The following is a 16,255-nucleotide window of genomic DNA, read 5'->3' as shown; positions in this document are numbered from 1 at the left end:
GTAGTTCTCCTTCCTTCCTCTGATTTGTCCTAGAAAGAACTGGAGGTGGCCAGTCGTGGTGGCTCATGCCTGTAATCTCAGCACTTTGGGAGGCTGAGGTAGGAGGATCACTTGAGGCCAGGAGTTTAAGAACAGCCTGGCTAACATGGTGAAACCCCATTTCTACTAAACATACAAAAATTAGCCAGGCATGATGGTGGGTGCCTGTAATCCCAGATACTCAAGAGGCTGAGGCAGGAGCATTGCTTGAACCTGGAAGGCGGAGATTACAGTGAGCCAAGATTGCACCATGGTACTCCAGTCTGGGTAATAGAGGCCAGACCTTGTCTCAAAAAAAAAAAAAGAAAAAAAAGAAAGAAAAGAAGAAGAAAGAAGTGGAGGTAGTACCTCCTCCATCAGAATGAACTCTTTTTGGGAAAGGAGTCACCTCACTTAACTTTGACTTCTCCAGTCCCTAGCACAAGGTGGGACACAAGGTAGGCATTCACAGTTTGTGCATTTAAGACATGTATCACTTTACTCAAATATTACCTAGCTCATCCTGAAAATCCCAACTAAAGTCAGTATCAAAAATGAGCTGAGAAGGAGAAGCTGATTTGCTCCAGCAGATGCACAGACAGTCCTTCTCAAGCCTGTACCTGAGAAGGTCTTCCTGATATTCCGAAACTGTTTGGTTAAAATCCTTTCCAGGTAAGCATTCTGAGAAAACAACAGCAGAATGTTTTGTGTGTTGGTTGGTGGCATATAGCTATATCCTAATGTTCACCTAAGAAGAGCAGCTCTGATCACATCTCAAAATGTAATACCTTCTGTGCATGAGCCTCTCAAATAATTAAAAACTTATCATATGACAATGTCCAACATTAGTTTTTGGCCACAAATCAATACACTGATGAAATCACTCATTTTGTTTCATCCAAAATACAGCCAGTCTTCCTGTCCATTCTAATGTGCAGTCCCTTGGAGTAATGGAGAACAGATCGAACACAAGGCCTTCCAGCACTTGGGCTTGCCAAAGGAGCCCTGGAGCCGAGGCGTGTTCTCCTGGAGACCAGGAGCCGCATGGTCCAACAGCCTGGGGAAAGGAGGCACTTCCCTTCCAACTGGAGAGACTGGGCTAATGAAGTGAACCCAATTATAAAATGGCTCATTATGTTAACAGAGGTCGTGGTGTCTGGAAATTATTGCTGGGGTGTCTGGAATTCTTAATAAAAATTACAGGAAGTCTGATTGCTTGTGGGAAAATCTATGAAGCTAAGGGAAAAAGAAAGAATTCTATCTTCTGGAAAAACCCCAAGAGCCAAGAGCTGACTCATCTTTACAAGGTGTTAATCGGGAGGGCAAGGTGTGACCTGAACTCTGTTCCCTGGAGCTCTCCTCTCCTGGATGAGAGAGGCCCATTTGGCCATGGCTGTCCCTGGCTGACATGCACACCTTTCACAAGGCTCTATATGGGAACCAGAGGGAAGGATGCCTTTGGTTAACATATGCCATATCTGTGTCTCTGGTTCTTAACTTGACCCTTGGAAAAGCACAAAATGCACATGCCTACATTTCAAGCCCTGCTGGTTAATTTTCTATAGCTAAACTTCTTCCGCTATTCCCTTGATATGCTTTGTTTCCTTCATCTATTACTAGCAGAATGATATTGAGAAAGTTATTTCAAACATCCTTAAGTAAAAATGAGGCCAAATGGTCCCCACTTCATGGGTGTGTAGTTAGAAATCAATAGGAATAATATATGTGAAGTACTTTAGACAACACTAAGCACACGGTAAGAAGTTCAATAAGTGTTTTAGTATATTTTAGTTATTATTATGATTTTATTTTAACTGTTACTATTATGGTTGTCATTACTCTTATTGTTCTTGGTAGCGTTGGGGTTACAGAGGTTAAAATCATGGCTCTCCTGTTTGCAAGGTGGGAGATTTGGCAAGATATTTAAGCTTTCCATGCCTCAGTTTCTTTAACTATAAAATGGGGGTGACTATAATATCTCCTTAGTAAGCGAGATAATGCCATAAAGAGCTTTGCATGTTGCCTGGTAGAGGAAGTTTGGAGAAACTGACACAAAGGGTCATTGTTACTGGTTCCCTGCCACGTTCCTCCTTTCTTGATTTATTGGACACATATCAAGTGGTGGCCCTGTGCTTGGGTTTCTAAATCTCCTCATGTGAAGTAAGAGGCTTAAGAATTGTTTGGAAACAGTCTCTACAGGTAGGATGCCTTTCCTGAAACCGCGAGCCAGCAGTTCTGCACACCTAGGTCTGGCGATTTCAACCAAAGTAAGGTCCACTATCTTTAAGGGCCTCAAAGTCTTCCTTCATCTCCACTCTTGACTTTCAGTTTCTTAGGAACTACAGTTTCCAACACTGATTATGTGGGTTTGGATCAATAAAATGTCCTAACATGCCTCTGGGAACTTAACCCCGATTATAAAAGCCCTGGTGGATAAAGCTGGTGGTCACCATTTGACAGATGGGGAATGAGGGATTTGAGGGACTTGTCCACACCCACCTCATCAATGATGGAGCCAGGAACCTGGAGAGCCGAGCTCTAAACACTGCCTGCCTCTACCTGATGCCCAGGAAAGCCCAGGGGCCCCTCACAGCTGTGGGAAATCAGGCCCCAACACATCAGGGAGGGTGGTGCTAAGAAAGAAGCCCCTGGCAGTCAATAATCCCTGATTCCTGGCCTCTCTCCAGATGGGGACTCATTAATCTGAGTGGGCCAGAGATGGAGACCAGCTAGCCAGTCTGCTTGGTGCTGGGGAAGGAGGGGGTGGATGTGGTGTTTGCCCCTGTGCAGCCAGTGGAGCCCTTTGTCCAGTGAAGCAACCAGACCTGGTGGGGGCTACTCTCTGATGCCTCTGGCATGCACATGCTCACGGCTACACTCAGGGTACAGAGCACTCTTGGGCAGTGCTGTGTACCTGGGTTGTGCTCAAGGGCATCCCCCTCCCACTTTTTGATGTGTTTTTCCAAAGAGACCCCACTAGGAAATAGGAGAGTTTTCTGGGTGGGGGGATGCTAAGAACACTCTGGACTATCTTTTTAAAAGGCAAACCAGTCATGTCAATATCCTGTGTGTATCAGAAAAATTCGATGATCACATCAAAATTTACAATATCACATTGATTCTTTAAACTGGGAGGAGGTAAATAAGGAAAACAGCAAGCCATTGTAAATAATAATAAAAGAAACCTTTTAAATAACTGTGCAGATGGTATAAAGACAAGCTAACAGGTTGTAATTGTGGTGAGCAAACACATCACTGCAAAGGGAAGCAGAGCTTGAAGCCTGAATTTTGTGAAATCAAGGCTCTGGGTGTCTCTGTGGCTCTGACTTTAGTAATTAGGTCATGCATTACCTTGTATTTGGGGATGGTCTTCAGAAGTTCTTTCACTGGGACATCTGTGCCAACCACTCCCAGGAGAATGCCCTTCGATCTCTGTTGACAATAAACATTGGATTATAATAACAGTAAGTTAACTTGGCAAAAGAAATAGAATCTCATGAGAAGTCACATATTGTGGATCACTGCCTGGTGCCTTCCCCAAATGATAGAGATTGAGGATTAACCCAGATCTCCAAGAACAGTCTCTTCTATCCCCCACCCTCCACCCAAAATGTTACTGGGTAAAGTAAGAGTTTCTCAGGCCAACCATTAACTACTACAGTTCCCAAAGCACACTCAGAGCAAGATGCTATAATAGCCTCCCTCTTCTCTCCTGAAAATTAAACATTGATTTGAAGAAACATAATAGTTTCTACAGCTAAGGGCTCTAAACATTCACCAGTTTCTCTTATGAAAGCTTTTTACAGGAAAGACAGCATGTTAACTGCTTTCTCAATTTACACTGCCACCTGGTGCCCAGGAGAGAGAGATGAAATAGCCAGAGAAAGATGTCATAACCCTAACACCGTTACCGACCGAGGACCAAGCTGGAGGAACAGGCCTCCAGAGCATCAATTTCCAAGGCAGGTGGCCACTGCGATTTGCTAAAACTTTCCAATGTCAGAAAGGCTTGTGGTGGGTTGAAAAGTGTCCCCCCAAGTTCATGTCTACCCAGAACCTCAGAATGTAATGCCTCTTGGAAATAACATCTTTGTAGATGTAATTGTTAAGGATCTTGAGATAAAATCACCCTGGTTTTTGGGTGGACCCTAAATCCCATGACTGGCTTCCTTATAAGAGAGAAGGACACAGAGACACACATAAGCGGAACGGGCCAAGTGAAAACAGAGGCGGGGATTGGAGTCACACTGCCACAAGCCAAGGAATGCCTGGGGCTCCACGAAGCTGAAAGAGGCAAAGGGAAATTCTTCCCTAGAAACTTCAGAGGGAGCATGGCCCTGCCGACATCTTGATTTCAGACTTGCAGGATCTAGAATTGTCAGAGGAGAAATTTCCATTTTTTTAAGATAGAAATTTGTGGCACTTCATTCCCAACAACCCTAGGAAACTAATCAAAGGCTGGTAACTATACATGGGAGTGGTCAGTGCACCATCATCGAGGAGGGTCCCTGGGGCTTTTCCTCCTCCGGTCCTCTAATATCTAAACTTTGGAAAGGTGCTGCAAACTCTAAAATGATGCCAGCTTGGGTTCCTGTTATCTGTTTTTGATTTGGTGATTCTAACAGCAAGATCAAACACTAAGGAAAAATGATATACGTCCTATGCTTAAAAAACACAAGTCACCAGAGCTGGAGTCAGGGGATCTGAGAAAACCACCTCCTAGCATCAAGCAGGAAGCGCAGCCACTGTACTCACGGTTTCGTTCTGCTTACTAAACACAGGCATGGCTACAGTTGTCATCAGGACGAGGCCCTGATCATCAGTCAGCTGGATGGGAGAGAAAAGCCAGTTACCGGAGAACGATCTGGAAGCCACAGTTCTGGAGGCCACCCCCTTGACAACCATGTCCTTTCCAGAACAGGGGCTGTTGAGATGGACCAGTGCCCGCCCAAGCCTTTAGTGGAGGAGGGAGCACAATGACTCTCCACCTGGATTTGCAGAGGACAGTCCCAGCTCCCTGCTGGGGGAACAAAATCAGTTGTCCTTAGTCACTCCAGCCGATCTGTTCTCTGGTTCAAATAGAACCTTGTTTGGATCTTCCTGACTCATTTTATTTTATTAGCACAGGTTTATTTTACTGTTTTACCTCCCAGACATTTATGTTTCTTAAGAGTGCTTCTCCTTAATCCAAATATTGAGGATCAGAAAGCATGCACATAAGGGGTCTGGTGAGTTGCCCCTGCTAAAAATGACAGAATCTGAAGCATTTATTTCTCCCAAGGTAACCAATTGAGGCCCTTTTACCTCTCTGGATCTCTGAATGCCAGTTCCAGATGGAAAATAAATAAAACAAAAATAAATTAAAAAAAAAAAACTTTATCATCTGACTTCTAAAATCATCATGAAGAAGGTAATCATTTCTCTTATAAGAATGGCTCTTGGAATACAGCATGTGATCCACCTCTGTAAACCTCTAAATTGGGTTGGAGACACAACATTGCACCCGCTTCTCACATAGTGTGGGGAGACAAGCCCCTACTTTGTCCCAAACAAATAGGGAAATAGGGTCTTGGAACATGGTAGGTAGGCTTTGGCCCAATACAAATCTGATTCTAAATCTCAGCTTTGAATCTTTCCTAACTGCACTAGTGAAGTCTCCACATACTCATATGAAATAATGCCCACTATTTCCCAGCAGTGTTGCCATGAAGATAAAACAGAAAAATGCCCAGCATGGTACCTGGCATATGGTAATGCTCAAAGGATGCCAGCTTCTTTTTTCTGCCTTTAAGGTTACACAGCTAGTAAGTAGCAAAGCCCAAAATGAGATTAAGGCTGGAGGCACTGCTGAGAGGCACCAAAACTGACCAGGCAAGTCCTTCTGCCTTCGCAGCCTGTTCAAGTCCCAAGTAAAGTAATCTGCGAACTAGAATCAGCTACCTTCAATCTAGGGTTGTCTTCTGATGTTTGGACACTTCTTTTCCATAGCTTTAATTCCACAGAATAATCAGGTGTTGCTACTTCAGTCTACTTGGGAAGAGGCATTATAAAGAGAAGATCCTAAAATCTAAGTGTTTGAAGCCCCCATTGACTGGCTGGTCTCTTGAGTAAAAGTCATTACATTTAGTCTATCTTTTGCCTTGTTCTTCTAATAGATTATTACAGCTGTGGGGTGTCACTATTATAATGTAGTACGTAGGACAGCAGCACCTGCAGCACACAAGTCCTTGTTCGTCTCAGGCCCCATTCCAGACCCTCTGAATGTGAATAATTATTTTAATGATTAGTATGTATGTTAAAATGCAAGAAGCTTTGCAATCCTTTCCACTTCACTTCCATCAATAATCATGACAGCTGAAGAGAAGCTGGCAGGTGTTGGAAAAAAACTCCCAACAGGGGTGGAGGGGCCATGTTTTTACTAGTTTTACATGAATATCAAGATAGCCCTACAGTCTTCCACGTCAAGTAAAATGAGGCAAGAATCTCCTGGTCTATCTAGGACTGGGAACTCACGGTGACATGGTTAATTTTATGTGTCAATTTGGCTAGGCCATCATGCTTAGCTGTCTGAGCAACTACCAGTCTAGATGTTGCTGGGAAGGTGTTTTTTAGATATGACTAACAGTGTAATCAGTAGACTCTGAGTAAAGCAGATTATCCTCCATAATGTGGGTGGGTCTCATCCATTCCACTGAAGGGCTTAAGAGAAAAGACAGGTCCCCCTCCCTCAAAAGAAGGAATTCTGTCTGTAGACTGCTTTCAAACGCAAGACTGCAACATCAACTCTTGCTAGACTTTCCAGCCTGCCTGCCTTATAGATTTCAGACTTGCCAGCCCCACAATTGTGTAACCCAATTCCTTAAACTAAATTCCTCCCCACCCTATCTGTATAGCCTATCTCTACCTCTATATGCTATCTCTAGAGAACCACAACCAATAATATATATGGTAATCATGTAACTGATTATTTTGGGTATCTTAATTTGGGTGTAAGAATATGTAAACAAATTTAATTCATCAATATAATAATCAAAAAATATTAACTATGAGATGATGCTGACAGTCAGTGTTGCCAAGAGCCAAATCAGCCAGGATATATAGTATATAACAGTTTTTTGGAAACATGGTTCTAACATCTTGCTTAAAATACTCAAAGCATACTACAGCAACCACTGGAAACCTGCAAGGCCATTTTCAAAGGCAGAACCAGCCCATGGTAAACAGTTCTCTTAGAATTAAAAGTCTTCCCATATTGTGACTCCTTGATTAATCATTAATGCTATAAAGAAAACTGATTTGAGCTGATCCATAACCCTGGACAACTTCCACTTTGCAACTCAAATCAAATTTCAAGCAATGCCAACATGTATCATGGATGAAATCAAAACATACCATTGACAATAATGAGAAATGAAGTCTTTTTCCTGCAACCAGTAAAAATCAGTTATAAATCACTAGTAATTGCCCTGGCACAAACACAAGATCATGAGAAACTAACTTCAAAATATTAAGCCAGAATATAGTATCAACTTCACTCAGGAGCCAATTCCAAATGTCATTACTGCATCATGACTTTAAATAAGAAACCCATAATATTGCATTTGTGCTGAAACCATTCATTTGTAACCAGCCCCAGGTAAACAAAGGAAATGCAGTGAGTTCAGTCTGGCAACTGTTCACATGTGGGCCTGTGATCTCACGTACCTCCCCTAGGGGCAGTTCTGGCCCAAATTTGAACTGGTTTGGCCAGAACACTAACCTGTAGGCTTTCCCATGTATACCAGTCCATCATTATGGCAACAAGGGCTGGCAGGAACACAGAAATACCATTTGCACAAAATTAAGACTCTCTTCTGCACCCACCAGCTCCATCATTCCCAGTCCCTACAGGTCTGGACTCTGTGAATCTTAACTACTTCAAGGAGAAGGCACATCAATTTGCAAGTTCATTTGCACTGTAAGCACTTTATGATTGAAAGACATTCTGTACTCTTGCCATAGGAAATAGCAGTCAATGGCAAGTTTTGTTTTGTTTTTCCAGACCACCAAGCAGAATAACTTCTATGGCAAGAAACCCTCTGTCCCCCAACACTCTAGGAGTCCCTGCTTTTCTGTGGCCCCCCAACCTGTAGCTGCTACTGAGGCAAGAGTGCTGCTTATGATTCATACATGTGGCTTCCAAGAAAAACGCAGACGTAGAGTCAACATTCATTTTCCAAGGGGTAGGAGCAGGAGACGGGGGTCATCATGGTCCATCTGGGCAAAATCCCATTAACTTAAGTCCAAGTGGGAATCTTAAAATGAACTGCTGTGCAATTACACTTGCCCAGGCTTTGAGCAGGCCTCTGAAATCTGTGGCTGTGGTGCTCTGTTGTATAATAAGTGTATATTATTCCATATCCTTCATTTCCCATGCTACATAATGGGGAGCATTCTGGTATCAAAGGAAATGATGAATAATAATACTGAACATCTGGTTTATAAAACACAAACTTGCTCAACAGATTGACTGCTTCCTGTCAGCTTCCCAAGTTAATCATGCATGTAGGCTCATATGAATATGCATTTGAACTCATGTGCAAGGTCCATGCAGCCATGCCAGGCCTACTTCTTAATGCTTTATTAGTTTCCCACCGATGGCACCAGTTGGCAACATGGCCAGCCCTAAGGTGTGACCCCAGAGAGCATAACAGCACAAGACTTGTGGTCCATCCATTTTGCTGCTGACCTAGTCAACTAGTCATTGATTTCCTTAATAAACACTCCTTGAGCATCAGCTATGTGCCATGTGCTGGGAAGACAACTAGGAATAAGGCATGGGTCTTATCCCCAAGGAGCCTGAAGTCACTAGGGGAGAAAGAAAAGCTAACGTGGCAGAGGAAGAGACCTGGCCGAGGATGGCACGCTGGCTTTCATTCGGTGAGCAGAGAGGCTCTCTTCTCCAGGTCTGGCATGAACTAAAGTGAAAATGCCTGGTGTTTATCAGTATCTGCCAGGTTTATGTGACAGATTCGGAATGCTTCCTGAAAGCCAGTCTAGCAGAAGCAGGAGAAGTCGTCTGCCGCAGAGTGAGTTCATTCCATTGCTTTATACTTAAGGATGCTGGTAAATGGAACAATGCAGGGGTAGACATCTTTTAAATTGTCTGGTGCCTTTCTTTTCATTCTTCTGCAGGTATCACCCCCTTCCTTTAGGAAAGTCCTCTCCACCCCCTCGAACCACAAGGTTTCTTAGCAGTCAAGCTCTCCCATCCTGAGGATGGAGATGGACATCCAACCCAGGCTGTGCTAAGGAGAGCACTTCACGCACATACTCTGCCTGGGCTGCACGGATTGGTTTATTAATTAGGCACATGGTTCAGGCTAGGCTACCTGAGATTTTTTTCTTTTTCCAAGGGAGCAAATGGGAAAGACTCCCTACTCTCCTTTGTGGATGGCTATAAGAATGTAAGCTTCACAGCCATGTCCCCTTGCCACAGAGAAGCGATGAGACTGAAAAAAATAAAATAAACCCACAGAGAAGAGGAGAGAAGAATGTGTGTGTGTGTGTGTATGTGTGTGTGCACGCATGTGCCTTATGATGGAGAAGAGAGAGAGAAAGATGGAGGGAGGAAATAAAAGAGGCAAAGCCTGGGAGGGTACCAATCCCTGGATGCCTTCCTTCCCAAGATCAATTCCACCAATGCACTTTTCCATTATTGGGTTGCTTGAGCCAGTAAGCTTTTTCTTTTAGCTCCAATGAGCATGAAATGGATTTGTGACTCTTAGAAGTGCCAATTTGCATCATAAATTACCTAGGCAGCTCTGGATACCCACTGAGGTGGTCCCAAGTGCCATGTACAATTCACACGAAGGAGAAATTTCTAAGGCCAGAAGGGTCAAAGGGAAAAGGGTACCAACACTCCCCAGATGGATGGTTGCGTGTCTTTCCCACGGGGGAAAAAATTTAGGCACCTGCAAAGTACCCAAACACTAGATGGTAATGACCACCCTTGATGATGGTATAAATGACTACTGTCATTAGGATTTTATGTCAAGCCTTCACAATGAGTAGAAGTTTGGCTGCTTCCCCAGTGGCTCCCCATGGTGGGGAGCAATTGTGACTATTTGCTTGCTTCCTGGGCAGCCTCCACCTTTAAAGGACATCTGTTTGGGTTGCCTTATTCATATCTCCATTCAGAGGAAGTTTGCCAGGCCTGGTGGCAGAGACCTCTATTTCTCCTGCAGCTGGAAGCTCCTGGGGGTGAATGCCAAGCTGCAGAGAAAGGAGGCAAGCTGGATCTGGAAGGCGTCTGAGCAAGCCAAGGGCAGCACTCTTGGCAGCCCATTTGAGGGTTGCCAGGTGGTTTTCAGCAGAGTCTCATGCCAGATCTGCCCAGCCCTGTAGGCTTGGGCTCAAAGGGAAGGTTGTGCACAAATGGTGAACTCGGCTCAGAGGACTGGCTCCAAGTCAAGAACAAAGGCTAATCCACTAACTCTCATCAATTATCATATTTCTTCTATATTTTGCTCCTCTTACATTTGTGTTTTGCTTTATTATTAACATTGATCAACATATTCACTATGTTAGTAAATAATGTAAATGTATAATACCATAACACAAATATTTTATATGTGTGTATATAACTTGTGAGTACGCAGCTGTATTTCTGCCATCTTCCTTTCAACACCAACCTGCACTCTATGAAAAGACAGTGCCACCATCTAGTGGCAGTTAGGGTAAATTGCAGGCACAAGGTCCTGGACAACAAAAAGCTGTTTCCAGAGTATGGGCCTTACCAATAAAAACGTATTTAGGGGCCAGGCTCAGTGACTCACGCGTGCAATCCCAGCACTTTGGGAGGCCAAGGTGGGCAGATCACCTGAGGTTGCAAGTTTGAGACCAGTTTGGCTAACATGGTGAAACCCCGTCTCTAGTAAAACTACAAAAATTTGCTGGGCATGGTGGGGCACTCCTGTAATCCCAGCTACTCAGGAGACTGAAGCAGGACAATTGCTTGATCCCAGGAGGTGGAGGTTGCAGTGAGCCAAAATCATGCCATTGTGCTACAGCCGGGATAACAGAGTGAGATTCCATCTAAATATATATCTATATATATATTTAAATGCCTGTCGATGTCATTTAGTTACCTACCCAACTGAAGCAAAGACAGGCTTATCAACAATTAGGTCTGATAATAACATTTGTCTTTACAGAAAAGGAGTAGTATGAAAAGGTGAAAAAACACAGCTGTGCACATCTGCAAATCAGAAGAGACATTTTGAAAAGAGAACCATTGGTTCTGTAAGATACGCAGATCTGAGAATGTGACAGGGAAGTACAGAAAAGGATAGGTTCTTTTACACCCACTTTCTCACATACAGCTTGAATAAAAGAGACACAAACTCCTTGGCACCTTCTCCTCTCCCCATGAGCTTAAGTTTACCAGTGACTTGGGAATTCTTAAGGGCCATTCTCTGGGTAGCACGTAATAGGGTTAACGGGGTGAGAGTGGAAAGAGACGTCCCCCATGTCCTGCAATGTGCACACTCCATGGCAAGGAGAGAGGAAGACAACAGAAAGCCATCAGAACAACTCTCTGTACAATTAGTTTGCACCAGGGCTAACAGCAGGGAAACGGAAATCTGGACAAGGGGATGTAAGCAGACTATGTGACAATTTAGATACCTTTCCCAGACCAAACCTCTGCACCCTTCCCTCCTCCACCGACCAAAGAAGTCCTCTGTACCTCACTTTTCAATGGCCACCTACTTGCACCACCCCCAAATCTCCCACCCCCTTCCATCATCACAACATCTCTTATCCTCAATACTAGGCAGACATGTCAGGGAAAGAAACTAGTAAGACTGTGCTGGGCATGCGCAGGAGGATGTCTTCTCTGGAAACACACCCCTGGTGGAGATACAGACACCCTCTGGAGGAATAACGCAGGTGAAACTCCACCGAAACGTGGGGCAAGGAAATCCTGTTGCATCAACACTGCCTACTTGGCTAATGTTAACATCATCTGACTCTGGCTGTGGATTTCACTCTCATATTCCTTAGATTTCCACTACTGTTAGTGATAATCTTGAGGCCTGCTGATTGTGAGCAGTTTTAATTGAGAGACTTTACAATAAGAATAAGAAAGAAGAATAGGAAATAAGTAAACCTTTCAAGTTTAAACATGTCCTCTTGCTTTCCACTTGATTGTCTTGGTCAAGTGTGGTCACTGAATCCTTGAGAATGCTATATAAAAGATATTTTGCTTTTGGCCAAAACATTTTCCCTTTACTTACTGAATCATTATTACTTGCATTTGAGATCTGGAGATTCCGTATTCTTCTATGAGATTTTGCTGTATTTTAACTTGTTTAAATACAAAAGTAAACAGATTTCCCTCTTTGAATTTTAACTGCATCTTGTATGAGCTAACTTGTTGAATTGGTTTGTTCTCTTTCTTTTCTTAACAACTTGAAGACATCTTTGTGAATATAATGCTGGACAATCTGGAACATATACATGAGAATCTAAAAACAGTCCTCTTCTAATAAAATTATTATTCAGGAAAATTTTTATGTTCTGTCCTTTTTTCCCAGTGATTCTAGGATATGTCATTCACCAGGGAATATGTTTTATGATTAAACATAGAGAGCGGGAGGATACTGCCTTTGACCAGGAACACGCACACATATATATATATATGTGTATATATATATATATATATATATATACACATAAAGCCATGGTCAAGAGAATATCACGGATTAACATATCTGAAAGCTGTCTTGGAAACCGCTTTGTTTATTTGGGTATAACCTGCTTATTTCAAGAATGCCCAGGACTAAGGACAATGAAAATTATCACAAGGCACTGGATTTTGGTCAATATTTATGATGAGTCATGACACATAATTGACTCCCCCATGGTGGCCAAATGTTCATATTTTTACAAACGTGGTTTAGACACCTCCAAATAGATGCCTGAAAACACAGGCAACTGTCAGAGCTTCAGGGCCCTGGGACAAAACCTTCTCCTTGTTTAAAGACCCCCTGAAATGCTGCTTCCTCCATAAAACCTTCCCTAACTAAGTGGAAATGAGAACCAGATGTTCTTAAACTTCACTACAAAGATAATCATATTTATTCTACAACCAAAGATACCATCTAGGACCAAAATTTGTGCAAACTATTAATGGAGCAGTCACTGAACACTGTGGATGAAAGAAACGCTGGGAACTGTGTAGAGCCTGTGAGTTCCAAGGGCAGAAGCTGGGAATGATTCCTGTTTTCATTCATGCCATTTAGCACAGAGCCTGGTACACAAGACATGCTCGGCAAATGGTCCTTAAATGAATTTATTCCAACAGTATCCTTCAATTTATTTCATCAATGAGGCCCAGGGAGGAGAGGAGGCACAGAAAATTAGTACCAGAATTCAGGCAAGACTCTGGGGCTAGTGCTCCCTCTTTCATGTTGTACAGCCTCTCCTTGCTCATGGCTCCATCACTGGGTACCTTCGTGCACTGTGCCATATCAGTTCGTTGGACTGGGACTGTAAGGAAGTGCTGAGAAGCTGGTGTACCATGTCCAGCTGATGTTACAGTGATAAAGGAAAAGGACTTTTAAAAAACAGCAGCTTCGCTGAACACCGCAACGTGCTTAGCAGCACGGAGAAGACAAAAAGTAAGAGCTACAGAAGCCAACAGGCCTGCATTAACCTGCTGGAGAAGGTTACTCAAACTTGCTGAGTCATTTTTATTGATCTGTCCTTCCATCCTCCCTTCCAGCTACCCATCCACAGGCCTACCTTTCTGTATCCATTGCCAAATATCATTTGTCACTTGTTACCAAACATTGCCGAGAATGTTTTGCATCTACATAGCCTTAAATTTAACCCTGACAATGACCTTGCGAAGTGCCTATGCATATACATATTTTACAGATGAAGGAGTTATAAAAGCAAAGTACTTGCTCCAGGTACAGAAGGCAGCAGAGTAGAGATCTGAGTCTTGGTCTGCCTGATGCCAGAGCCTGTGTAGTAACCACTGCATCCTCAGTCTCCTGTTTTAGAGTGCAAAGACAAATGCCACATTTGGCCTTCAGGAGTTTAAAATGTAGTGAACGAGGTTGCAACCAAGCAGATCATCCTTCAAACAGGAAAAGTCCTTAGAGGTCTTGGAAGCATTAAGTGGAATTATAGACATAAAGCGCCTAGCACAGTGCCTGGGACATCTGACTAGTGTGATTAATCTCATAAAGATCATTCCAGGCTAGGCCAGAGAAATTCACATGCCTTTTTGAAATCCAAAGATTTGAATTTCATCTGTCTCTTAAACTGCATAATCAAAATAGGAAGACATGTCTTTTTCATCCCGTGATAGAATATCTTGGTCTTGCCAGTTAAATAATAAGAAAGAAGTTGGTGGGGGTGGGGGGTGGCTAATTATAATTAATTATGATTATAAATATTAAAGGAGATTAGGAAGAATGCACATTGGAAAGGAAGTTGTCTGGGGAAGGGAGTCTGGGAAGAAGGGACAGATGCTTCAGAAGTACCCAGCCTGTAAATCATCTAATGTGTTCCAGGCCTGGGCAAATATGGATGGGTCCCATCCAAGCACACAGGGCTCATGATTCAGCAAGTGGTTCAATTTCGTGAGTCACTTCTGGAAAAAGAAAATCCATACCATGGCATTAGTCTTTGCTTGACATTTTTCTACCTCATGAAACTTGGTTGGGTTTTCCAAAATCCTTCTAGTTAATTTGAAGGGATAAACATCTAACTTTTTGTTTTTGAACTTCTTGGTAGCACTGATGTACAGGATTGCACAACTGCTCCAGTTTACCCCAGAGGGTCATTTCAGTTGAATCCTTTGGCATGAGACCTCTGGCAGCGCATCCAGAGCCATTCCTTCAGTTCTCATGGAAGTAGGACACATTTCGGTTCATAATGGATATATATCCATTTATTGGGGATCTGACCAGTAAATAACATGACTGAAAAAAGCATCAGGCAGCTGAACATGACCAGGTGGTTAAATATGTGACTCAATTTACTAAGATAAACTGAAAGGCAGTTGCTTCATTAAAATAATTAATTTTTCAGTTTTAGTGTGCACAAACAATACAGGTAGGAATTTTATCAGAAAATTAGATTTGTCTCATATAAAAAAAAATTGCCAAAAAGGTAAAGCTACGTGTATGCACATGTGGTATATGTGTTTTCTCTTGAGTAACTAACTCATCATGTTAACACAGTATATCTTCCACACAGGAAATCCCTTTCTATGAGAACCAATAAAGTCAGATTAAAATCACTGATGATGATTTGACATTGATTTAATATAGACTTGATTTCTTATATTTTACATAGATTTGTTTCTCAAATTAGTCACTAAATTATATCGAATCTAATTTGCCCCAGTATCAAAATGGTGTTCTTGTGTTATCTTTCTCTAATGCAATCAGAAAGTAAAATATGTTTATTTCCTGTGTTAATTCTTTATTTCATTAAGATACTGGCAGCTGTCCTTTAACTAGTTCTTCAGCTGGCCTCTTCCAAGGCCTTAGCCATAAAGTGTAGATTCATTCATCGTTCATTTCAGGAAACATCCAGTATGTCAAGTGATGGATACAGGTGTTCTAAATCTACCAAGAAATACAGAAGAGACCCCCAAAACAAAAATCCAACTCTTTGAGTTCAAGATCATCTTTGTGTCAATATAAATGACCTACAGAATTGCATCTAGAAGCAAGGAAACGGAACATTGAGTGTCCTGTGATATCCCCTTCAAGACCACCCAGGCTAAATATTGGGATGCTGACATGAATACCATGGCATCCCAATTCGAAGGGCTTTATGAAATAACTTTCCTGCTGCCTTCCCTTTGTATATAGAAGGAAGAAGGGTGTTTGTATATCTCTGAGGACGTAAGAACAACTGAGATGAAAACAGCTTTTAAAATTTCATTGTTTTTATTCAGATGTTTCCTTAACATTCAAAAGAAAAGCCAGTTTAATTGTAGCAATGTTGTGAGTAGAGTTTGTATTGTTTTAGCACCTTAAAAGAGTCACATTTTACAACGGTGCTTGATTGAAATAAATAGAAAACATTCACATATTTAAATAAATGAGGATTTCTAAGACACTAAAAATTAAGTCTAAAACTAGAAAGCATTGAGATGTTAAGAACTATAAAAATCAATTTTTGGTTTTCAACTTAATAAACACCAAGTTCTTTTTGTCTATTTTTAAAA

General features: G+C 42.3%; 1 protein-coding gene across 2 annotated transcripts in view; it reads right to left on the bottom strand.

The window, feature by feature from the left end:
* The window catches only part of LOC108314525 (voltage-dependent calcium channel subunit alpha-2/delta-3), an 823,636-nt gene that overhangs the window by 242,132 nt on the left and 565,249 nt on the right, over positions 1-16,255 (bottom strand). For both annotated transcript variants that reach the window (XM_017543458.2, XM_037743848.1), the window contains 2 exons: positions 4,774-4,845; positions 3,370-3,450 (listed from right to left, as the gene is read on the bottom strand). In XM_017543458.2, coding sequence (XP_017398947.2) covers positions 3,370-3,450; positions 4,774-4,845 — 153 coding nt within the window. The remainder of the gene's footprint in view (positions 1-3,369; positions 3,451-4,773; positions 4,846-16,255) is intronic.

The sequence above is a fragment of the Cebus imitator genome, unplaced genomic scaffold (genome assembly GCF_001604975.1).
Source record: "Cebus imitator isolate Cc_AM_T3 unplaced genomic scaffold, Cebus_imitator-1.0 Scaffold8, whole genome shotgun sequence".
In the NCBI taxonomy this organism is placed as follows: domain Eukaryota; kingdom Metazoa; phylum Chordata; class Mammalia; order Primates; family Cebidae; genus Cebus; species Cebus imitator.
Note: the sequence above shows the minus strand (reverse complement) of the source record. Positions and strands in the feature narration are given on the sequence as shown.